Source organism: Aotus nancymaae, unplaced genomic scaffold (genome assembly GCF_030222135.1).
Source record: "Aotus nancymaae isolate 86718 unplaced genomic scaffold, 86718_ANA_hifiasm-v0.15.2.pri h1tg000062l, whole genome shotgun sequence".
Classification (NCBI taxonomy): domain Eukaryota; kingdom Metazoa; phylum Chordata; class Mammalia; order Primates; family Aotidae; genus Aotus; species Aotus nancymaae.
This window is the reverse complement of record NW_026988476.1, coordinates 20,911,309-20,935,199: the sequence shown is the minus strand read 5'-3', so window position 1 is coordinate 20,935,199 and position 23,891 is coordinate 20,911,309. Positions and strand designations below refer to the sequence as shown.

The window sequence follows — 23,891 nt, the reverse complement described above, 5'->3', positions numbered from 1 at the left end:
AGGCTAGGTAGGAAAAAGCACAGAATACCTCACATGAGTGTGGTAAGCCCCATCTCCAACTGAGGTGGTCTTGGAATGAAGATGTAGCCAATAGCATGAGCCCGCTTCTCCTTTTAGCAGGGTGGTCCTGGCTGGATCTGTGTTTCTTAAATAGGATCTTAGGAGGAATGCTTGGGATACCACTATTCCCAGAAGACTTCAAAGCATGTTTAAACTGGCTGGGTGTAGTGGCTCACACTTATAATACCAGCACTTTGGGAGGCTGAGGTGGGTGGATCACTTGAGCCCAGGAATTCAAGACCAGCCTAGGCAACGTGGCAAAACTCCATCTCTATTAAAAAAAAAAAAATACAAAAATTAGCTAGGTGTGGTAACAGGCACCTGTGAGTAGGTTGGTAGGGAGGGCTGGAGGATCACCTGAGCCTGGGAGGTCGAGGATGCAGAACAGAGTGAGACTGTCTTAAAAACAAACAAAAACCATGTTTAAACTGTCCTTTTCCCCCAACCCCCACTCCCACTTGCCTTAAGATTTTGTGTGAAATCATTAAAGATGAGGATGCTGCCTGGGCTTTCGAAGGCCGTGCTGTATCTGACACTGTTGGGTTGGACTGTCCCAGGAATGCCTCTTTGGGATGGTCTCAGTTCACATGGCAAGTCTCAGTTGAGTGTCTCTGATCTTGTCACAGTCTGCTAAATTCAGGAGGCTTTGGCATCCAACATCCACCTGCCTGAGCAGCACCTGGGCTTCCCACCAAACCTTCTCATCTGTCATAATACGGGGAGATGTTGCAGATGCTACAGAGCAATCTTTACCAAAAGGAGGGAACTTCCCTTTCTCCCACCCCTAAGTCACAGGAAATAAATTTAGTGAGACTTTAGTGGGCAAATAAATAGTGAAAGTTGTACCTATTTCTGTCTCATAAACAACATTTATGACAGTAAAAGAAATAAAAGGAAATTGTTTCCCGTGGTCTTTCAACCAAGATGCATCTATTTTTATCATCTCTCTTTCCTTCCGGTCTTTGTCTAATTGTATAAATATTTCTGCTGATGGTAATCATAGTATATAGATAGCGTTTTTATAATGGTCTTTCATTTAACAGCTCGTAAGATGTTTTTCCATGTTCCTGCGTGGTTTTTTAATTATCCTTTTAATGACCACATTATAATGTATCATTATACTTTGTGCTCTATTGTTGAATATTTGAATTGTTTTCAGTACTTTCTTGTTACAAAAAGTGCTATGATGTACATGTTTACACATAGAGCTTTTCTTTCTCCTTGATTTTATTGTCTTTGAATACCAAGTGAAATTATTGCATCAAAAAGTATGAACATTTTTATTGCTTTTGATACATAAAGCCATTTACGTTACTAAAAGAATAATGATCATTTACAGTGCTACCCATAACATATAAACAGGCCTATTTTAAATCATAAACTTGATGGTAGTAGGAGTCATATCTTAAATACTTTGCTGATTTAATAGAACAAAATGACTTTTTTTTTTTTTTAACAAAATGACTTCTTGGTTTTAATCTTTCTCTGATTGCTGTTGAGATGAAACTTCCCCCATGTCTTTAAAAAAAATTATGTTGCCTCAGCTGGGTGTGATGGCGTGCGTCTGTAATCCCAGCTACTTGGGAGGCTGAGACAGGAGAATCACTTGAACCCGGGAGGCAGAGGTTTTAGTGAACCAAGACCGCGCCACTGCACTCCAGCCTGGGTGACAGAGCGAGACCCCATCTCAAAAAAAAAAAAATTACGTTGCTTCTTATGTGAATTGTCTGTGTTCCTTGCTTCTCTGCTGGGGAGACTTGGCATTTTTCTTACAAATGTGTATGAATAATGGATACCTACCCAGGCCTACCCAATTGAATGCTTTAAGTTTAAACCTGGGAATTAAAAGAAAATTCTACATGAATCATATAAACATATGTCTAATAAAAATAACAAAATTGTGTAGAACTTATTATTTGCCAAGCACAATTCTAAGCACTTTACCACAACTCCATGAAATATGTACTACTCTGTTCCCATTTGATAGTCAGAGAACCTGGGGCAGAAGTCGTCAAGAAACTTGCCTAAGGCCAACGTGGTAGGGAGCCAGGATTCAGCACCAGGCACTCTGGCTCCTGAGTCCATGCAGTGGTGGACTCCATATTCAATCCCTTATTTGTTAGGAATATAAGAATCTAGGGAAGAAGGGAGCAGGAAAGTACTGTCCCAGAGAGTGAATCGGACATAGGCATCCAGTCCCAGGGACTCATAAGACGTTGGAAACAGTATATTCGAGCATCTTGCTTCTCTGAATTCTGTGCTCACTATTTTCAAATGAACTGAAAAGCAAATGAGCCAATGGTTTAGTAATGAGAAGGATTTTTTGAAGGTGCGTGTGTTGCATTTTTACAGCTGTATATTCCAACTGGGACTATCTTTATGGTTTGGGGCCAGTGATAACATATTCTGCCATTTCTCCCATTCGTTTCTGCTGTTAGAAATCATCCCCTGCTTGTGATTTGGTAGGTTTTGACCAATGGCTCTGAGACTATAAAACTGTTTTATTTGTCATAATTGGAATTAGTGGATTTAGTTCTGGGGTATTTCCAACTGGTATGCTAAATAGTGAATTTTCATAATTTTGGATGTCAAAGTAGTATGAGCATTTAAATTGTATGCTCTGTTGAATAGGGAAATAAATGTGGAGGGGCAGACAGGCAGGATGATTTTGTTGATTTAAAATTTGTGAAAACAGTTTAATTCTGACCTGAAATGAGAATGTAAGACAATTTATGAAGGACTGTTGACTTTACCACTCACTCCCTGTCCCCACCATGCCTCCTACATCCACTAGATTGGAGAGACATCTTTATGTAAAATGTAGGCTGGGTGAGCTGATGAAAGTGTTATCACAAGCAAAAATCACACCGTGTCCTAATTCAGTTTTCATTGATACCATGTTTATTAGTGACTTTCCATTGTAATCTGAATGAATTGTAGTGAACTTAAACATTTTGAGTTATGGCCTTTTGGTGTCTTCTGTTTGTTAACAATAACCCATCTCAGCATTGTCAGCTTGGTATGGCCAAATTAGATGAACTCTCTGAATTGGTACTGCCTTAAATATCTTTCTAAGTAAAATATGGACCTGTGAAACCGTGATCGGTGGTTGGCCTTCATTTAAGGGGAGATAACTACCACTGGTGAGTGTGGAGAATGAAGTAGATGAGTGTAGGCTGCCTGAAAGAAGAACTTTAACTCATATTAACTTGAACCAACTACTGAAAAACAACATTTCACCTAAACATTTTACCTGTCACACCATCTGCCATGAGGAATCCAAGTTCTAGAGACAGGTATTAATTAGGGTGACTTTCCTGTTGAATTTATTTTTGGATTCTAAGAAATCAGCTAGCTTTGTACAGTTCAGCTACCCAGAAAATGTGCTGGTTGTTTGTTACCAAAGGCACCTTCATTCATAAAGTTGGATCATTGCCATGACAACAGCCCAATTTTAAAAGGGGGATTCACCTTTTCTAGCAGGGTTTTCTTGAATGGTTGTAGTAACCCCTGATAACAGTGATTAGTTTTAGGCAGCTTGCTGGAGAGGCTAAAGCCATTTTCTGGAAGCCACAGCCATGGTGGACCTGCTTGTTGCAGCTGCTCAAAAGATGACCCGTATCTGCCTGGCCAATGGAGCGAGGGCTGGATTTTGGTCCTGACTTGTGCCCTTAGCAGGGCACTTTTGTGCAGTACACACATGTGTCAGTGCAACTGTATGCTGTGACTTTGGAGAAGAGGCAGGAATAATGAAGCATGAGAAGGGCAAAAGTAGTCCAATTCAGGTAAATTGAACTGCCTTTAATGTAATTTACTGGTAATGTACATTTTACTTAACTCATACTTTCTCTAGCCTACTTTAAGTTGCATCTGTCTCCTCACTATGCCACAGCTACACCAAGCTCATTCTTGCTTCCTTGCTTCAGCAAATAACAGCTGTCCCCTTCTTTCATTTGGCTCTCTGCAGTTTATCCTTCAGTTCTCAGTTTAGACATTGCTTCTTCCCGATCTACCAAGTCTCAAGTATCCCATTTGGGAAGCCACATGGCATCCTGAACTTTCTTGTCATAGCACTTAAAATACTACCCTGTTGTACTTCCTGTTTTCTTGTCTGCATGTCTTCATTAGCATATAAACTTCTTAAGGCAGGAAATTTGTTTGTCCTGTTTATGGTTATATTACCAAGACCTAGCACAGTACCTAGCACAAAAAGAAGCACTCAGTACACATTTATTGAAGAATAAATGCATAAATGCATATGTACAAATATTTGTTGGTTGATGGATACTGGATACTTGCTTTGGCTGGGTTTAATTGGTTGTAATAGGTTTTGCTGTTGAATAAGTGACCTAGCAAATGAGGACAAATCCTTGGTGAAATGCTGCAGAAAGCTGTGTGGTGTTTCTTAGGAGTATCGTCCTGATTGGCTGGTTAACTGAAGAGAACTGATCTAGATAGATAAACTAGAGTCCTGAAATTATGTGATTCACTTAGATGATGATTTCAGAGCCAGAGAGTGATCTCCTCTAGGAAAAGCTAGGATAGTTCTTTCTGAATACGTTCTAAAGCACACTAATCTTCTCTTGCCTTCTCTAGCCCTGGAAGACACAACGGAGTGAGGAGTATGAAGCGGAAGGTAAGAGCCGAGTGTGTCAGGAGGTGCCTGGAAGGGAAGGGCTGCCGGATTCTCTCCACAGCCCGTCTTTCTGATCTCCTATGCTGGAGGCCAGCTGGGAATTAACGTTAAGAACAACAGCAACAAAAAATTTATTCCCAATTGATAGCTCTTAGTTTTAAAATCTTAGCATTTAATATTATGCAAGAGATGGCAATTAAGATGTATAATTTCACTTCTGGGCTAATTTCTCTTTTAAATAGACTTTGAAATTAATTTGCTAACAGTCCTAAATAGTGACTTACTAAAATGCATCCCTTGGCAAGACACAGTGGCTCACACCTGTAATCCCAGCACTTTGGGAGGCCAAGACAGAGGATCGTGTGAGCCCAGGAGTTCAAGACCAGCCTGGGCAACATGGCGAAACCCCATCTCTACTAAAAATAGCCAGGTGTGGTAGCATGTGCCTGTTGTCCCAGCTACTCAGGAGGCTGAGGTGGGAGAATTCATTAAGCCTGAGAGTTGGAGGCTGCAGTGAGCCATGATTGTGCCACTGCACTCCTGCTTAGATAACAGAGACTGTGTCTCAAAAAATAAGAATAAATAATGAATTTTAAAAACACATCCCTTGACAAGTTTCACATGTATTTAAGAAGCATCGGGGCCAGGCCTGGTAGCTCACGCCTGTAATTCCACCACTTTGGGAGGCTGAGGAGGGTGGATCACGAGGTCGGGAGTTCAAGACCAGCCTGGCCAAGATGGTGACACCCTGTCTCTACTAAAAATAGAAAAATTAGCTGGGCATGGTGGTGGGCGCCTGTAATCCCAGCAACTCGGGACGCTGAGGCAGAGAATTACTTGAACCTGGGAGGTGGAAGTTGCAGTGAGCCAAGATCGTGCCATTGCACTCCAGCCTAGGTGACAGAGCAAGACTCCATCTCAAAAAGAAAAAAAAAAACACAAAAAAACAGCAGCATCAGAACACGTTGATCCTCTGGCCACCAGATGGCACTGTGGTTCAGCTAACAGATCCTCAGCCCACTTCACAGCCCTCTGTGGATTAACTTGTACTTAAGGTATAATTATAACCTGTTCTCTAGGTCGCCAGCGTGGAGCAACACAGCAGTAATGGGCTTAATTCCTGTTAGTAAAGAGTGGGAGTAGCATTAAATGTGCCTTTCAATCCTCTGAGGTTTTTCCAGGCACACAAAATTGTGCCAGTAATTAGCTCATGTTTAAGTAATGACTTTACAGAATCTCTAATGTGTAAGTGCAAAATTTAGAAGTGAGGACTTTTAATAGAGAATAAATAAGCACTTTCAATTTTTAAATAAGTAGTTTAATCCTTAAGTCTTCAAATGGAATTTACCTTAATGTAGAGATAACTGGGAACTTACAGCTTGCAACCATTGATTTTTTTTTTTTTTTTCACTTGGACTGTTGGTTTCTGTATGTCAGAATATTCATGTGTAAAGATTTGGGAACAGTCTAGTCTTGAGAATTTTATCATGAAATTATTTTCTTCTCAGCAAAAGATGCTGTAGTACTTAGACTGGAAGGAAAGTGGAGGTAATAGGTTCTGGTAGCGATAGTTAAGTTAGGGCATATAGAGTTCTCGATAATGGCCCTCAACCAGCCTTCTCCTATGATCACTGCAGCCTAAGCTTGTGATGTGCTCAGCTGACATAAAGCAAGACTAGAACTTCACGGTATTGCACAGGAAATTATTACACAGGTATGACTTGTCAGGGACCAAAACAGTGCCCATTTGCTCTACTTGCTGCCTTAGGACCAATGATTCTGTTTCATGTAAGCTTCAGGACCAAATCAAAATGGAATTGACATGTATTGTCTTTTTCTTATAATATTTATTTTCAAAAAGCACAGTTTTCTTTGAGAATAGGTACCCTCTCTTTTTGCAATTCCTTTGGAAACCGTGCCACATATGCTTCTGTCTCAGGCCAGTTAAGGTTTTGGAACCCAGATGACTTGAATGCTTCACAGAGCGGATCTTCGCCTCCCCAAGACTGGATAGAAGAGAAACTGCAAGAAGTGTGTGAAGATCTGGGGATCACCCGTGATGGTCACCTGAACCGGAAGAAGCTGGTCTCTATCTGTGAGCAGTACGGTTTACAGAATGTGGACGGAGAGGTAAATAAACCTCATAGTATAATTTACTCAGGAATAATAATGAAGGTAAAAGCGTAGCTGGCCACAGGCTAGGAACAGCTGTAGCGTGGCTCTCTGCAGTTTGTTAGACTCCATTTTCTTATTTTTCTAAGGAGTCATTCATGAAGATTCTGTCATTGAGGAGCTCTTGTTGTGCTGTTGAAAAGAAAAACTTGGCTGAGCACGGTGGCTCAAGCCTGTATCTCAGCACTTTGGGAGGCCGAGGCGGGCGGATCACGAGGTTAAGAGATCGAGACCATCCTGGCCAACATGGTGAAACCCTGTCTCTACTAAAAATACAAAAATTAGCTGGGCATGGTGGTGTGTGCCTGTAGTCCCAGCTACTCGGGAGGCTGAGGCAAGAAAATCGCTTGAACCTGGGAGGCGGAGGTTGCAGTGAGCCAAGATCATGCCACTGTACTCCAGCCTGGGCGACAGAGTGAGACTCTGTGTCAGAAAAAAGAAAAGAAAAGAAAAGAAAAAACTGACAAGAGCTGACACAAGCTTTTGTAAGCTCACTGTGCTACTCATTATCCCATGTGAAACTGTCAGGCACTAGCTCTGTGTAGTATGATGTCAGATGTACTTGTAGAGGTGCCATTCACAGAATAAAATGTGGGAAACGTGTGGAGGAAGAATTAAGCATGGATTTCAGTAGATTTGAGTTGGGGGAGTGTTTTGAAGGCCGGAATGATAAATTTAAGTTTTTGGAAAGAACATTGAGTATCATCCCTGAGTTCTTAAGCAGATTGAGCAATATATAGAAAAATCTTGCTTGCTGACGAGGAGCTAAACTGCTTTTACATATTGGCATGAAGAGCGCCTTGGGTGAGAGCAGCCAGCAGCCATTACAATATTCTGGTCGTGGGGAAATGGAAAAGGGTAGATTCGTTGTTTTGAAAATACTAAGAAGAGCGTTGAAGGGGCCCCTGAAAGACTCTTCTTTGGTGAAACTCTGAGCTTTATGTTTTCTAAAAAATAAAAGAGGACTGGTAGAACTGGGTGCATGAATAGCCATGAAAGAGAAGAATAGAAATAATTCTAAGGTATTCCCTTCAGTGAGCTGCAAATAAGGATTGGAGAGAGTTAGATTAGGGCTACAGTGGTAGCTTTGGGAATCTTTGATTATAATGATATTTTAAACCATGCTTTCTGCTTGCTCAGGGGATAAGTGGTATTATTTTTCTAAACAAATAATAGCTTTTGATTTCTCATCAAAGGCTTCCAAGTAGTCTAGCTTACAGAATTTTTTTTTTGTTTTCCCCTTCTTCCTTGTGTAGATCATTATATTCTCTCTGTTTACCTTTTTAATGGCTCAGGGGTAATTTATTTTTCATTGGTGACTATGAGTCATAAAATTAAATTTATTCTCCCGAATATAAATCAGTGCAGTATGCGGAAACTTGAGTTGTTTTTGCCAAAAAATATGGCACAAACTTGGATTATTTATCTAAAACCAGTTCTTGGAATAAACTGTACCCATTTGCAGAGAGCTGCATTTTCTTCTGTGGTGGAGTTTCCAAAGCTCAGGAAAAGAAGTAGCACATTTAGTTACTTTCCTCTGGCCTGAGGACAAGTAGAGGATTGCTTATTGAATATAGCTTTTACTTAGTGTTTTTCCTGCTAAAGAAAAATAGTAAATACTATAGTACTTAATATTACAAGCTCTAAACCACAGAGGAGCTGGAGTTCAAGATGATCTCATTAACTTGGAATCCTAAAATTTTACAACTGAAAGCCATTTTGGATTTAGACACCTCTCATTTGACAGATAGAGAGAATGAAATCATGGCTGTTCTCTGTGTTCACGAAGGGGAACTAGAGTCACTATCTTATGCCTGTAACTAGCACACCCCTTTCCAAAATCAAGAACAGTGACAGGGCAGAGATGCAAACTAGCATGCTCAATGCCAAAGCTGGCCCCAAGCCTATTTTATTTGTCAGGCCCAGTGTTGTTAAAATTGAACGTTTTGCTACATTAAGGAAAAAATCAGGAGATTTTTCTAAAAATTGAAAGATTTGGCTGCATTTTGTGGGCAGTAAGATGCAGCCTTTACAGAGGACATGTGCTCCTTTAGAGAGAAATGCACTCCTTTAGAGAGACATGCGCTCCTTTAGAAAGGACATGCGCTCCTTAAGAGAGACATGCCCTCCTTTAGAAAGACATGAGCTCCTTTAGAGAGGACATGTGCTCCTTTAGAGAGGACATGTGCTCCTTTAGAGAGATTTGTGCTCCTTTAGAGAGACATGCACTCCTTTAGAAAGGATATGCGCTCCTTTAGAGAGACATACGCTCCTTTAGAGAGGGCATGCACTCCTTTAGAGAGGCCATGCACTCCTTTAGAGAGACATGCACTCCTTTAGAAAGGCCATGCACTCCTTTAGAGAGGACATGCACTCCTTTAGAGAGACATGTGCTCCTTTAGAAAGGACATGCACTCCTTTAGAGAGACATGCACTCCTTTAGAAAGGACATGCGCTCCTTTATGCGCTCCTTTAGAGGACATGTGCTCCTTTAGAGAGACATGCGCTCCTTTAGAGAGACATGCACTCCTTTAGAAAGGACATGCACTCCTTTAGAGAGACATGCGCTCCTTTAGAAAGGACATGCGCTCCTTTAGAGAGGACATGCGCTCCTTTAGAGAGACATGCACTCCTTTAGAAAGGCCATGCACTCCTTTAGAGAGACATGTGCTCCTTTAGAAAGACATGCACTCCTTTAGAGAGACATGTGTTCCTTTAGAGAGGACATGTGCTCCTTTAGAGAGACATGCGCTCCTTGAAAAAGGACATGTGCTCCTTTAGAGAGACATGCACTCCTTTAGAAAGGCCATGTACTCCTTTAGAAAGGCCATGCGCTCCTTTAGAGAGGACATGTGCTCCTTTAGAGAGGACATGTGCTCCTTTAGAGAGACATGCGCTCCTTTAGAGAGGACATGTGCTCCTTTAGAGAGACATGCGCTCCTTTAGAAAGGACATGCGCTCCTTTAGAGAGACATGCGCTCCTTCAGAAAGGACATCCACTCCTTTAGAGATACATGCACCCCTTTAGAGAGACATGCGCTCCTTTAGAAAGGACATGCGCTCCTTAAGAGAGACATGAACTCCTTTAGAGAGACATGCGCTCCTTTAGAAAGGACATGCGCTCCTTAAGAGAGACATGAACTCCTTTAGAAAGACATGTGCTCCTTTAGAAAGGATATGCGCTCCTTTAGAGAGACGTACGCTCCTTTAGAGAGGGCATGCACTCCTTTAGAGAGGCCATGCACTCCTTTAGAGAGACATGCACTCCTTTAGAGAGACATGTGCTCCTTTAGAAAGGACATGCGCTCCTTTAGAGAGACATGCACTCCTTTAGAAAGGACATGCGCTCCTTTAGAGAGACATGCGCTCCTTTAGAAAGGATATGCGCTCCTTTAGAGAGGACATGCGCTCCTTTAGAGAGACATGCACTCCTTTAGAAAGACATGCACTCCTTTAGAAAGGCCATGCACTCCTTTAGAGAGACATGTGCTCCTTTAGAGAGACATGCACTCCTTTAGAGAGACATGTGTTCCTTTAGAGAGGACATGTGCTCCTTTAGAGAGACATGCGCTCCTTGAAAACGGACATGTGCTCCTTTAGAGAGACATGTGCTCCTTTAGAGAGGACATGTGCTCCTTTAGAGAGACATGCGCTCCTTTAGAAAGGACATGCACTCCTTTAGAGAGACATGTGTTCCTTTAGAAAGGACATGTACTCCTTTAGAGAGACATGTGTTCCTTTAGAGAGGAGATGTGCTCCTTTAGAGAGACATGCGCTCCTTGAAAAAGGACACGTGCTCCTTTAGAGAGACATGCGCTCCTTTAGAGACATTCGCTCCTTTAGAAAGGACATGCGCTCCTTTAGAGAGACATGTGTTCCTTTAGAAAGGACATGCGCTCCTTTAGAGAGACATGCACTCCTTTAGAAAGGACATGCGCTCCTTTAGAGAGACATGTGTTCCTTTAGAAAGGCCATGCACTCCTTTAGAGAGACATGTGCTCCTTTAGAGAGACATGCACTCCTTTAGAGAGACATGTGTTCCTTTAGAGAGGACATGTGCTCCTTTAGAGAGACATGCGCTCCTTGAAAAAGGACATGTGCTCCTTTAGAGAGACATGCGCTCCTTTAGAGACATTTGCTCCTTTAGAGATACATGCACTCCTTTAGAGAGATATGCACTCCTTTAGAGACATTTGCTCCTTTAGAGAGACATGCACTCCTTTAGAAAGGCCATGCACTCCTTTAGAGAGACATGTGCTCCTTTAGAGAGGACATGTGCTCCTTTAGAGAGACATGCGCTCCTTTAGAGAGGACATGTGCGCCTTTAGAGAGACATGCGCTCCTTTAGAAAGGACATCCACTCCTTTAGAGATACATGCACCCCTTTAGAGAGACATGCGCTCCTTTAGAAAGGACATGCACTCCTTAAGAGAGACATGAACTCCTTTAGAAAGACATGCGCTCCTTTAGAGAGGACATGTGCTCCTTTAGAGAGGACATGTGCTCCTTTAGAGAGATATGCGCTCCTTTAGAAAGGACATGTGCTCCTTTAGAAAGGATATACGCTCCTTTAGAGAGACATACGCTCCTTTAGAGAGGGCATGCACTCCTTTAGAGAGGCGATGCACTCCTTTAGAGAGACATGCACTCCTTTAGAGAGACATGTGCTCCTTTAGAAAGGACATGCGCTCCTTTAGAGAGGACATGCGCTCCCTTAGAGAGACATGTGCTCCTTTAGAAAGGCCATGCGCTCCTTTAGAGAGACATGCGCTCCTTTAGAAAGGACATGCGCTCCTTTAGAGAGGACATGCGCTCCTTTAGAGAGACATGCGCTCCTTTAGAAAGGACATGCGCTCCTTTAGAGAGACATGCGCTCCTTTAGAAAGGACATGCGCTCCTTTAGAGAGGACATGTGCTCCTTTAGAGAGACATGTGCTCCTTTAGAGAGACATGCGCTCCTTTAGAGAGACATGTGTTCCTTTAGAGAGGACATGTGCTCCTTTAGAGAGACATGCGCTCCTTTAGAAAGGACATGTGCTCCTTTAGAGAGACATGCGCTCCTTTAGAGACATTCGCTCCTTTAGAGATACATCCACTCCTTTAGAAAGGACATGCGCTCCTTTAGAGAGACATGCACTCCTTTGGAGACATTCGCTCCTTTAGAGAGACATGCACTCCTTTAGAAAGGCCATGCACTCCTTTAGAGAGGACATGCACTCCTTTAGAGAGACATGCGCTCCTTTAGAGAGATATGCACTCCTTTAGAGAGATATGCACACCTTTAGAGACATTCGCTCCTTTAGAGAGACATGCACTCCTTTAGAAAGGCCATGCACTCCTTTAGAGAGGACATGCACTCCTTTAGAGAGACATGCACTGCTTTAGAGAGACATGCGCTCCTTTAGAAAGGACATGCACTCCTTTAGAAAGGACATGCACTCCTTTAGAGAGACATGCACTCCTTTGGAGAGACATGCACTCCTTTAGAGAGATATGCACTCCTTTAGAGACATGCACTCCTTTAGAGACAGTCTCTCCTTTAGAGAGACATGCACTCCTTTAGAAAGGCCATGCACTCCTTTAGAGAGACATGCATTCCTTTAGAAAAGCCATGCACTCCTTTAGAGAGATATGCACTCCTTTAGAGACATGCACTCCTTTGGAGACAGTCTCTCCTTTAGAGAGACATGCACTCCTTTAGAAAGGCCATGCACTCCTTTAGAGAGACATACACTCCTTTAGAGAGACATGTGTTCCTTTAGAGAGGACATGTGCTCCTTTAGAGACATGCGCTCCTTTAGAAAGGACATGCACTCCTTTACAGAGGACATGCGCTCCTTTAGAGAGACATGCGCTCCTTTAGAGAGACATGCGCTCCTTTAGAGAGACATGCACTCCTTTAGAAAGGACATGCACTCCTTTAGAGAGACATGCGCTCCTTTAGAAAGGACATGCGCTCCTTTAGAGAGACATGCGCTCCTTTAGAGAGACATGCACTCCTTTAGAAAGGACATGCGCTCCTTTAAAGAGGACATGCGCTCCTTTAGAGAGGACATGCGCTCCTTTAGAGAGACATGCGCTCCTTTAGAGAGGACATGTGCTCCTTTAGAGAGACATGCGCTCCTTTAGAGAGAACATGCACTCCTTTAGAGAGACATGCGCTCCTTTAGAAAGGACATGCGCTCCTTTAGAGAGACATGCGCTCCTTCAGAAAGGACATCCACTCCTTTAGAGATACATGCACCCCTTTAGAGAGACATGCGCTCCTTTAGAAAGGACATGCGCTCCTTAAGAGAGACATGAACTCCTTTAGAAAGACATGCGCTCGTTTAGAAAGGACATGTGCTCCTTTAGAAAGGATATGCGCTCCTTTAGAGAGACATACGCTCCTTTAGAGAGGGCATGCACTCCTTTAGAGAGGCCATGCACTCCTTTAGAGAGACATGCACTCCTTTAGAGAGACATGTGCTCCTTTAGAAAGGACATGCGCTCCTTTAGAGAGACATGCACTCCTTTAGAAAGGACATGCGCTCCTTTAGAGAGACATGCGCTCCTTTAGAAAGGTCATGCGCTCCTTTAGAGAGGACATGCGCTCCTTTAGAGAGACATGCACTTCTTTAGAAAGACATGCACTCCTTTAGAAAGGCCATGCACTCCTTTAGAGAGACATGTGCTCCTTTAGAGAGACATGCACTCCTTTAGAGAGACATGTGTTCCTTTAGAGAGGACATGTGCTCCTTTAGAGAGACATGCACTCCTTGAAAAAGGACATGTGCTCCTTTAGAGAGGACATGTGCTCCTTTAGAGAGACATGCGCTCCTTTAGAAAGGACATGCACTCCTTTAGAGAGACATGTGTTCCTTTAGAAAGGACATGTACTCCTTTAGAGAGACATGTGTTCCTTTAGAGAGGACATGTGCTCCTTTAGAGAGACATGCGCTCCTTGAAAAAGGACATGTGCTCCTTTAGAGAGACATGCGCTCCTTTAGAGACATTCGCTCCTTTAGAGATACATGCACTCCTTTAGAAAGGCCATGCACTCCTTTAGAGAGACATGTGCTCCTTTAGAGAGGACATGTGCTCCTTTAGAGAGACATGCGCTCCTTTAGAGAGGACATGTGCGCCTTTAGAGAGACATGCGCTCCTTTAGAAAGGACATGCGCTCCTTTAGAGAGACATGCGCTCCTTTAGAGAGGACATCCACTCCTTTAGAGATACATGCACCCCTTTAGAGAGACATGCGCTCCTTTAGAAAGGACATGCACTCCTTAAGAGAGACATGAACTCCTTTAGAAAGACATGCGCTCCTTTAGAGAGGACATGTGCTCCTTTAGAGAGGACATGTGCTCCTTTAGAGAGATATGCGCTCCTTTAGAAAGGACATGTGCTCCTTTAGAAAGGATATAAGCTCCTTTAGAGAGACATACGCTCCTTTAGAGAGGGCATGCACTCCTTTAGAGAGGCCATGCACTCCTTTAGAAAGACATGCGCTCCTTTAGAGAGACATGTGCTCCTTTAGAAAGGACATGCGCTCCTTTAGAGAGGACATGCGCTCCTTTAGAGAGACATGCGCTCCTTTAGAAAGGCCATGCGCTCCTTTAGAGAGACATGCGCTCCTTTAGAAAGGACATGCACTCCTTTAGAGAGGACATGCGCTCCTTCAGAAAGGACATCCACTCCTTTAGAGATACATGCACCCCTTTAGAGAGACATGCGCTCCTTTAGGAAGGACATGCGCTCCTTAAGAGAGACATGATCTCCTTTAGAAAGACATGCACTCCTTTAGAAAGGACATGTGCTCCTTTAGAAAGGATATGCGCTCCTTTAGGGAGACATACGCTCCTTTAGAGAGGGCATGCACTCCTTTAGAGAGGCCATGCACTCCTTTAGAGAGACATGCACTCCTTTAGAGAGACATGCGCTCCTTTAGAAAGGACATGCGCTCCTTTAGAGAGACATGCACTCCTTTAGAAAGGACATGCGCTCCTTTAGAGAGACATGCGCTCCTTTAGAAAGGACATGCGCTCCTTTAGAGAGGACATGCGCTCCTTTAGAGAGACATGCACTCCTTTAGAAAGACATGCACTCCTTTAGAAAGGCCATGCACTCCTTTAGAGAGACATGTGCTGCTTTAGAGAGACATGCACTCCTTTAGAGAGACATGTGTTCCTTTAGAGAGGACATGTGCTCCTTTAGAGAGACATGCGCTCCTTGAAAAAGGACATGTGCTCCTTTAGAGAGACATGTGCTCCTTTAGAGAGGACATGTGCTCCTTTAGAGAGACATGCGCTCCTTTAGAAAGGACATGCACTCCTTTAGAGAGACATGTGTTCCTTTAGAAAGGACATGTACTCCTTTAGAGAGACATGTGTTCCTTTAGAGAGGACATGTGCTCCTTTAGAGAGACATGCGCTCCTTGAAAAAGGACATGTGCTCCTTTAGAGAGACATGCGCTCCTTTAGAGACATTCGCTCCTTTAGAGATACATGCACTCCTTTAGAAAGGCCATGCACTCCTTTAGAGAGACATGTGCTCCTTTAGAGAGGACATGTGCTCCTTTAGAGAGACATGCGCTCCTTTAGAGAGGACATGTGCGCCTTTAGAGAGACATGCGCTCCTTTAGAAAGGACATGCGCTCCTTTAGAGAGACATGCGCTCCTTTAGAAAGGACATCCACTCCTTTAGAGATACATGCACCCCTTTAGAGAGACATGCGCTCCTTTAGAAAGGACATGCACTCCTTAAGAGAGACATGAACTCCTTTAGAAAGACATGTGCTCCTTTAGAGAGGACATGTGCTCCTTTAGAAAGGACATGTGCTCCTTTAGAAAGGATATACGCTCCTTTAGAGAGACATACGCTCCTTTAGAGAGGGCATGCACTCCTTTAGAGAGGCCATGCACTCCTTTAGAGAGACATGCACTCCTTTAGAGAGACATGTGCTCCTTTAAAAAGGACATGCGCTCCTTTAGAGAGGACATGCGCTCCTTTAGAAAGGCCATGCGCTCCTTTAGAGAGACATGCGCTCCTTTAGAAAGGACATGCGCTCCTTTAGAGAGGACATGCGCTCCTTTAGAGAGACATGCGCTCCTTTAGAGAGACATGCGCTCCTTTAGAAAGGACATGCGCTCCTTTAGAGAGACATGTGCTCCTTTAGAGAGGACATGTGCTCCTTTAGAGAGGACATGTGCTCCTTTAGAGAGACATGCGCTCCTTTAGAGAGACATGCGCTCCTTTAGAGAGACATGCGCTCCTTTAGAGAGACATGCGCTCCTTTAGAGAGACATGCGCTCCTTTAGAAAGGACATGCGCTCCTTTAGAGAGACATGCGCTCCTTTAGAGAGGACATGCGCTCCTTTAGAGAGACATGTGCTCCTTTAGAGAGACATGCGCTCCTTTAGAGAGACATGCGCTCCTTTAGAAAGGCCATGCACTCCTTTAGAGAGACATGCACTCCTTTAGAAAGGACATGCGCTCCTTTACAGAGGACATGCGCTCCTTTAGAGAGACATGCGGTCCTTTAGAGAGGACATGCGCTCCTTTAGAGAGGACATGCGCTCCTTTAGAGAGACATGCGCTCCTTTAGAAAGGACATGCGCTCCTTTAGAGAGACATGCGCTCCTTTAGAGAGACTTGCCCTCCTTTAGAAAGGCCATGCACTCCTTTAGAGAGACATGAGCTCCTTTAGAAAGGACATGCGCTCCTTTAGAGAGGTCATGCGTTCCTTTAGAGAGACATGCGCTCCTCCAGAGAGACTTGCCCTCCTTTAGAAAGGCCATGCACTCCTTTAGAGAGACATGCACTCCTTTAGAAAAGCCATGCACTCCTTTAGAGAGACATGCGCTCCTTTAGAGAGGACATGCACTCCTTTAGAGAGACATGCGCTCCTTTAGAAAGGTCATGCACTCCTTTAAAGAGGACATGCACTGCTTTAGAGAGACATGCGCTCCTTTAGAAAGGCCATGCACTCCTTTAGAGAGACATGCACTCCTTTAGAAAAGCCATGCACTCCTTTAGAGAGATATGCACTCCTTTAGAGACATGCACTCCTTTAGAGACAGTCTCTCCTTTAGAGAGACATGCACTCCTTTAGAAAGGCCATGCACTCCTTTAGAAAGGCCATGCACTCCTTTAAAGAGACATACACTCCTTTAGAGAGACATGTGTTCCTTTAGAGAGGACATGTGCTCCTTTAGATAGACATGCGCTCCTTTCGAAAGGACATGTGCTCCTTTAGAGAGACATGCGCTCCTTTAGAGACATTCGCTCCTTTAGAGTTACATGCACTCCTTTAGAAAGGACATGCACTCCTTTAGAGAGACATGCACTCCTTTAGAGAGACATGCACTCCTTTAGAGAGACATGCACTCCTTCAGAGAGACATGCACTCCTTTAGAGACATTCGCTCCTTTAGAGAGACATGCGCTCCTTTAGAAAGGACATGCGCTCCTTTACAGAGGACATGCGCTCCTTTAGAGAGACATGCGCTCCTTTAGAGAGACATGCGCTCCTTTAGAGAGACATGCACTCCTTTAGAAAGGACATGCACTCCTTTAGAGAGACATGCGCTCCTTTAGAAAGGACATGCGCTCCTTTAGAAAGGACATGCGCTCCTTTAGAGAGACATGCGCTCCTTTAGAGAGACATGCGCTCCTTTAGAAAGGACATGCGCTCCTTTAAAGAGGACATGCACTCCTTTAGAGAGGACATGCGCTCCTTTAGAGAGACATGCGCTCCTTTAGAGAGGACATGCACTCCTTTAGAGAGACATGCACTCCTTTAGAGAGGACATGCACTCCTTTAGAGAGACATGCGCTCCTTTAGAGAGGACATGCGCTCCTTTAGAGAGGACATGCGCTCCTTTAGAGAGACATGCGCTCCTTTAGAAAGGCCATGCACTCCTTTAGAGAGACATGCGCTCCTTTAGAGTGACATGCGCTCCTTTAGAGAGGACATGCACTCCTGTGTCCAGTTTCCCAGAACTCAATACTTTTTTTTTTTTTTGAGACGGAGTTTCACTCTTGTTGCCCAGACTGGAGTGTAATGGCATGATCTTGGCTCACCACAACTTCCTTCTCCTGGATTCAAGTAATTCTCCTGCCTCAGCCTCCAGAGTAGCTGGGATTACAGGCATCCACCACCACGCCTGGCGAATTTTGTATTTTTAGTAGAGATGTATTTTTCCATGTTGGTCAGGCTGGTCTTGAACTCTCAACCTCAGGTGATCCCTCTGCCTCGGCCTCCCAGAGTGCAAGGATTACAGGCATGAGTCACCACGCCCTACCAGCTACTTTCTAAAGTCTTAAACTCATCTTGCGTCATTCATTGACATCACCTTCCGGGCCTCTTTGAGTGCTTGGGTTTATGATTATTTTCCAACTTACACTTCAGTAAACCAACCATCCAAAGACCTGGTCCATGTATCCTGGGGAATAAGAATGTCTTCACAGTTCCAGAGACGGCTCCTGCTTGAAGTGTAGGGTGTGCCCCAGTTGCTCATTTAACAGGCATTGTTTTCTGCCTAGCCCCCACCACATCTACTGAATCCACACTCTTTATTCATCACTTGCCCACTCCACCATCTAAAATAACTGGAAGGACTCTGCAGGTACAAGGTCTTTAGGCAGTCTGGAAGCTATGCACTGATTTGGCTGATGTCACAAGGTCAAGCAGTGTGGACCTAAGGTTAGAGACAAACTCTTAACCTTAACTTCAGTCAACACACCTGGACTGTAGTTTCTGGCATGGTGGTCCTGAAAGCCTTGTCCTCTAGGAAAGTATTATTTTGGTTGATAAGAATGGGACCAGAAAAGTTTAGGGATCTTGGCAACCCCAAATATCTTTTCATTGATTTGATCAGAGGATTGTCTTTTAGGAACTGTTGCTTTTTACCAACGTTTCCACTCTTTAGAATGGTTTTCTTGTTTCAGAGTTCCCTCCAGGGGAAGTAATATGAAAGCAAGAATGGAAACTGATGTTTCCTAGTGGATATGAATTAGGAGGGAAAAAAAAGCATTTGAGATGAAAGAATTACCTCAAGCGCTTACATGAAGAATGAAATCAACAGTAATGAGATTGTATAAATCCTAGCAGGAGTCCAGATTTATGAAATGAATTCTAAAACTTTGAGAATGTTTTGAAGAGAATTTAGGCCTGTTACAAGTGCTCCAGTTGTAGGCTCAAATGCAACAAGAGCAATTTGTTGCTTATTCTGTCTCCTTGCTGCTCAGTGGCATGGGTCTCAACTGGGAGCTTGTTAGAAATGCTGAATCTGAGTCCCCACCATTGGACTTACTATACTGGAGTCTGCATTTTAACAAGCTCCCCAAGAGATTTCCGTTTTGTATGTTGGAGGCATGTTTCTACAAAAACATTTTAGTCCCCAGAATAAAGAGGAGTCTGACTGCTAGTAGGAGGGCTTTGCCTTTCCCAGGGCCTCGCCTTTCCTCTTCGTTCTGTGGCTTCAGTCTTTCACGCTGCTCTATTCACCTTCCCATTCCTCTGTGGAACTAGGGAACAACCCATTCCCAGACAAGCCTCTAGCTGGGGCTGTAGCCCAATCTCCCCTTCCCTGTTACAGGATAAGGGCTATTTGATTACCATCAGAGGGTGTGGAATAGCCAGTCAGAACTCCCTTGGCTTTGCATCTCTTGGAACTCTTCTGTTGCACACACATAAAATCCTTCTCACCCAATCTTTGTTTCTCCTGTGCTAAAACATTAAAACAGAAAGCCAACACACGGAGTATTGTTGGAAGTATGTTCTATACCCCAGGTTATGGATTTCAGACCCCAAATCTGAGTTGTAATCGTATCATTGTAATCCATCCCAAACCAAATTCTGCTGTGCTAGCATACCAATTTCAAAAATTCAACATAAAGAAAATATCACTTAGGGTCACCACAGTATAAAGGTGTAACGGAGCTGGGCATGGTGGCTTATACCTATAATCCCAGCACTTCGGGAGGCCAAGGCAGGCAGATCACAAGGTCAAGAGATCGAGACTATCCTGGCCAACATGGTGAAACCTCATCTCTACTAAATTAGCAGGGTGTGGTGGTGCGCGCCTATAGTCCCAGCTACTCAGGAGGCTGAGGCAGGAGAATCACTTGAACCCAGGAGGCAGAGGCTGCAGTGAGCTAAGATCATGTCACTGTACTCCAGCCTGGGCGACAGAACAAGACTCTGTCCCAAAAAAAAAAAAAAAAAAGGTATAACAGATGTCCAGCCACTTTCTACTGTTATGACACTGGGAAGCTGTATCTTTATATTATTTAGGTAACTGTTTTTTAATTTGTAAAAATAATGTGTAACAACATTAAAGAGATTGCCTATTGTAGGAGTGTGAGTAAAAGAGACAAAGCGTCTTATGCTAAATTGCATAAGATGATGAAGATGTTGGAAATGGACTTTAGTTTGTGCAAAGGAGGAGGGTGTATCATTACTGGAAAGGGAAGTCAGTAAAATGAGAATAAAGGGGCATCATTATATTTCTGTAGTCCTGGAACCAACAGTGGTGCTGATTCCTATTGGCCAGAAGTATACTTTGGGCATTGTGTTGTTTTGAGTGAAGTATTTAAAATACGTGGTGACTCTCTTCTAGATGCTCGAGGAAGTATTCCATAATCTTGATCCTGATGGTACAATGAGTGTAGAAGATTTTTTCTATGGTTTGTTTAAAAATGGAAAATCCCTTACACCATCAGCATCTACTCCATACAGACAACTAAAAAGGCACCTTTCCATGCAGGTAAAAAAAATAAGCAAAAGTGCTTTCTTTGTGAATAAAAGTTAGAACCCATTTGAGTAATGTCTAATAAATTAATCTGTTGTCTGAAGCAAAATACTAAGGAGAGAGGGAAGCAAAGAAAAATTAGAAAGACTTAACCATTAGGAAGGAAAGGTTGGATTTGAGAAATGACCATAAATTACAGTGGGAAGACCACTAAGTATGCCTCATAATGTCAGCTCTGGGCCAGAAGAAATCTGGTGTTAATTAGGGACATAGCTCATCTTATGTCAGAGAACGCTCTACCAAAACAGTTGGTTTTGATAATCTCTGTAGGCTTGACTCACTTGGGAACAGAGATCAGAGAGGCTGCATGACTTTTTTCCTAGCATTGTGGTCAGGACTGACCGATATCTTGTTGAAGTGCCCGGAATCAAGCTAGGCTTACTCAAGTCTCTTCCTTCTTCCAGTCTTTCGATGAGAGTGGACGACGTACCACAACCCCATCGGCAATGACGAGTTCCATTGGCTTTCGGGTCTTCTCCTGCCTGGATGATGGGATGGGCCATGCATCTGTGGAGAGAATACTTGACACCTGGCAGGAAGAGGGCATTGAGAACAGCCAGGAGATCCTGAAGGTGTGGCAGCTAAGATGGGAGAAAAATGACAAACCGGAGAAGGGTTGAAAATTTTCAAAATTTTTTTTTTAAACTGTGATTTGATTTGATTTCTCCTTAATGGTTCTTCTGTTCACCAGGTCTCAAAAATAAGAGGTAACTTTTTTTAGCCCTTTTAACCAGGAGCCTGTTAAGTACTTTCTGTGTATTTAACCCCTAAATTATTGATATGAGAAATACTCTTACTATTGTCTTTATTTCCAGCGCCATTAGATTTGGTTGGTTGGTTGGTTGTTTTTGTTTGTTTGTTTTTGTTTTTGAGACGGAGTCTCGCTTTGTCACTCAGGCTGGAGTGTAATGGCATGTTCTCAGCTCACTGCAACCTCTACCTCCCAGGATCATGCAATTCTCTTGCCTCAGCCTCCCGAGTAGCTGGGACTGTAGGTGCTCACCACCATGTCCAGCTAATTTTTGTATTTTTTTTTTTTTTTTTTTTTTTTTTTTTTTTTTTTGAGACGGAGTTTCGCTCTTGTTACCCAGGCTGGAGTGCAATGGCGCGATCTCGGCTCACCGCAACCTCCGCCTCCTGGGTTCAGGCAATTCTCCTGCCTCAGCCTCCTGAGTAGCTGGGATTACAGGCACGCGCCACCGTGCCCAGCTAATTTTTTGTATTAGTAGAGACGGGGTTTCACCATGTTGACCAGGATGGTCTCGATCTCTTGACCTCGTGATCCACCCGCCTCGGCCTCCCAAAGTGCTGGGATTACAGGCGTGAGCCACTGCGCCCGGCCAATTTTTGTATTTTTAGTAGAGACGGGGTTTTACCATGTTGGCCAGGCTGGTCTTGAACTCCTGACCTCAAATGATACGCCCACCTCAGCCTCCCAAAATGCTGGGATTATGAGCATTAGCCACTGCACCCGGCCAAGATGGTTTTTTTTAGTTTTAATGCAAATAACCATGTTATACTTTTCTTAGAGAAAACTTAACTGTGTTCTAGATTGATGGCTGTTTCTAGGCAATCACTAAAGAAATGGAATTGTCTACTTTCTAGATCATTGTCAACTCTCAGAGTTTGTATAATCTTCATGTTTTCTGCTTTCAGAGGGTGGAATGAGTGATTTGTTTTTGAACTTATGCTTTGTTTTGTTCTGATTTGTAGGCCCTGGATTTCAGCCTTGATGGAAATATCAACTTGACAGAATTAACACTGGCTCTTGAAAATGAACTTTTGGTCACTAAGAACAGCATTCACCAGGCAGCTCTGGCCAGCTTTAAGGTTGAAATCCGGCATTTGTTGTGAGTTGAGCCGAAGGTTCGCCTGCCCCATTCCCTTTCTGACTTGTCCAGCAGGTCATTCAGATGCCTTGGATAGACGTCCTTCTATTCTGTATACAAACATTGCTCATCTTCTGTCATTCAGATGCAGGAATCACTTTGTTTCCTACAGTTTATCATTTCCTTAAACTGTAGGAAAATTACAGAGAACTTAGATGGACATGTAGGCTTTTGAAGGGAAGGGTGAAGTGCCTTTTTGTTTCGGGAGGGTTTTGGTTGTCTTGGTTTTGCTTCTGTATTGATGCAAGCCAGATGAGAGCTTTTCTGGGTCTACTTGTTGCTTAGAAACAGTTTCCCATTAACTCAGTGTATTTCTGATCCTAGGGAACGAGTTGATCAAGTGGTCAGAGAAAAAGAGAAGCTACGATCTGATCTGGACAAGGCCGAGAAGCTCAAGTCTTTAATGGCCTCAGAGGTAGATGATCACCATGCGGCCATAGAGCGGCGGAATGAGTACAACCTCAGGTGAGGCCCCTCCTCACCCACCACCCTGGCCCAGAGCAGTGGTGTCTGCAGCTGCGGGGGCAGAACAGAGCGTAGGGAACTCTGCTGGCCAGCCTGTTGACCACACCTGCTGGAGTGATTTAGGTGTGGCCAAGCCCTAAGGGGAAGCAGGACACACTAGATATTTTATTCAGGTGCTTTTCATCTCTGTGTTTCTGTGTTTCCATTTTTGGTGGATCGATACTGGGACCTCTGAAAGATGTGAAGGCAGCTTGTCGTTTTTCTTCCTTACAGGAAACTGGATGCAGAGTACAAGGAGCGAATAGGAGCCTTAAAAAATGAACTCCGAAAAGAGAGAGAGCAGATCCTGCAGCAGGCGGGCAAGCAGCGTTTAGAACTTGAACAGGAAATCGAAAAGGCAAAAACAGAAGAGAACTATATCCGGGACCGCCTTGCCCTCTCTTTAAAGGTAATCATCGTATTAGTTCTGTGGTCTGCGTCCCTGCTGGGAATACCATGTGGAAAACTACAGCTTTGGAAGGGGGCATGTTTGCACAGAGTTCAGTCCAAAAATCCTCTAAGTTTGCCCAGCTTGGTCTTCACCCAGACTTGGCAGAGCCCTGCTAGAATCTGGTTTTCAGCAGGGCTACCCAGTCTCCTGGTTTGCTCACAATATTGGTTAGCGTATCTTGTTCTTCTCTCCCGCTGTGGGTGCACTGGGTCTTCAGGACTGTTTGGCACCTACCTGACCCCTTGGTTCTTCCAGCTACTCCTCCAAACCTGCTCTCACCCTCAGAGCCCTCTCTCCTTGCCTGCCCGCTCCCCACATTCTTAGCAGATGGCCTTGCCTCCTGCTACATGGATGCGTTTCTCTCGGCCTCCAAATGTGCCCTTT

The 23,891-nt window shown here is 43.8% G+C and overlaps 1 protein-coding gene across 5 annotated transcripts in view; it reads left to right on the top strand.

Annotated features, from left to right (window-relative positions):
* NIN (ninein) overlaps window positions 1–23,891 on the top strand; it is a 116,592-nt gene that overhangs the window by 45,618 nt on the left and 47,083 nt on the right. For all 5 annotated transcript variants that reach the window (XM_064365857.1, XM_064365854.1, XM_064365858.1 and 2 more), the window contains exons 5-11: window positions 4,657–4,696; window positions 6,636–6,826; window positions 20,472–20,618; window positions 21,068–21,235; window positions 22,377–22,513; window positions 22,877–23,017; window positions 23,291–23,465. In XM_064365857.1, the coding sequence (XP_064221927.1) occupies window positions 4,657–4,696; window positions 6,636–6,826; window positions 20,472–20,618; window positions 21,068–21,235; window positions 22,377–22,513; window positions 22,877–23,017; window positions 23,291–23,465 (999 nt within the window). The remainder of the gene's footprint in view (window positions 1–4,656; window positions 4,697–6,635; window positions 6,827–20,471; window positions 20,619–21,067; window positions 21,236–22,376; window positions 22,514–22,876; window positions 23,018–23,290; window positions 23,466–23,891) is intronic.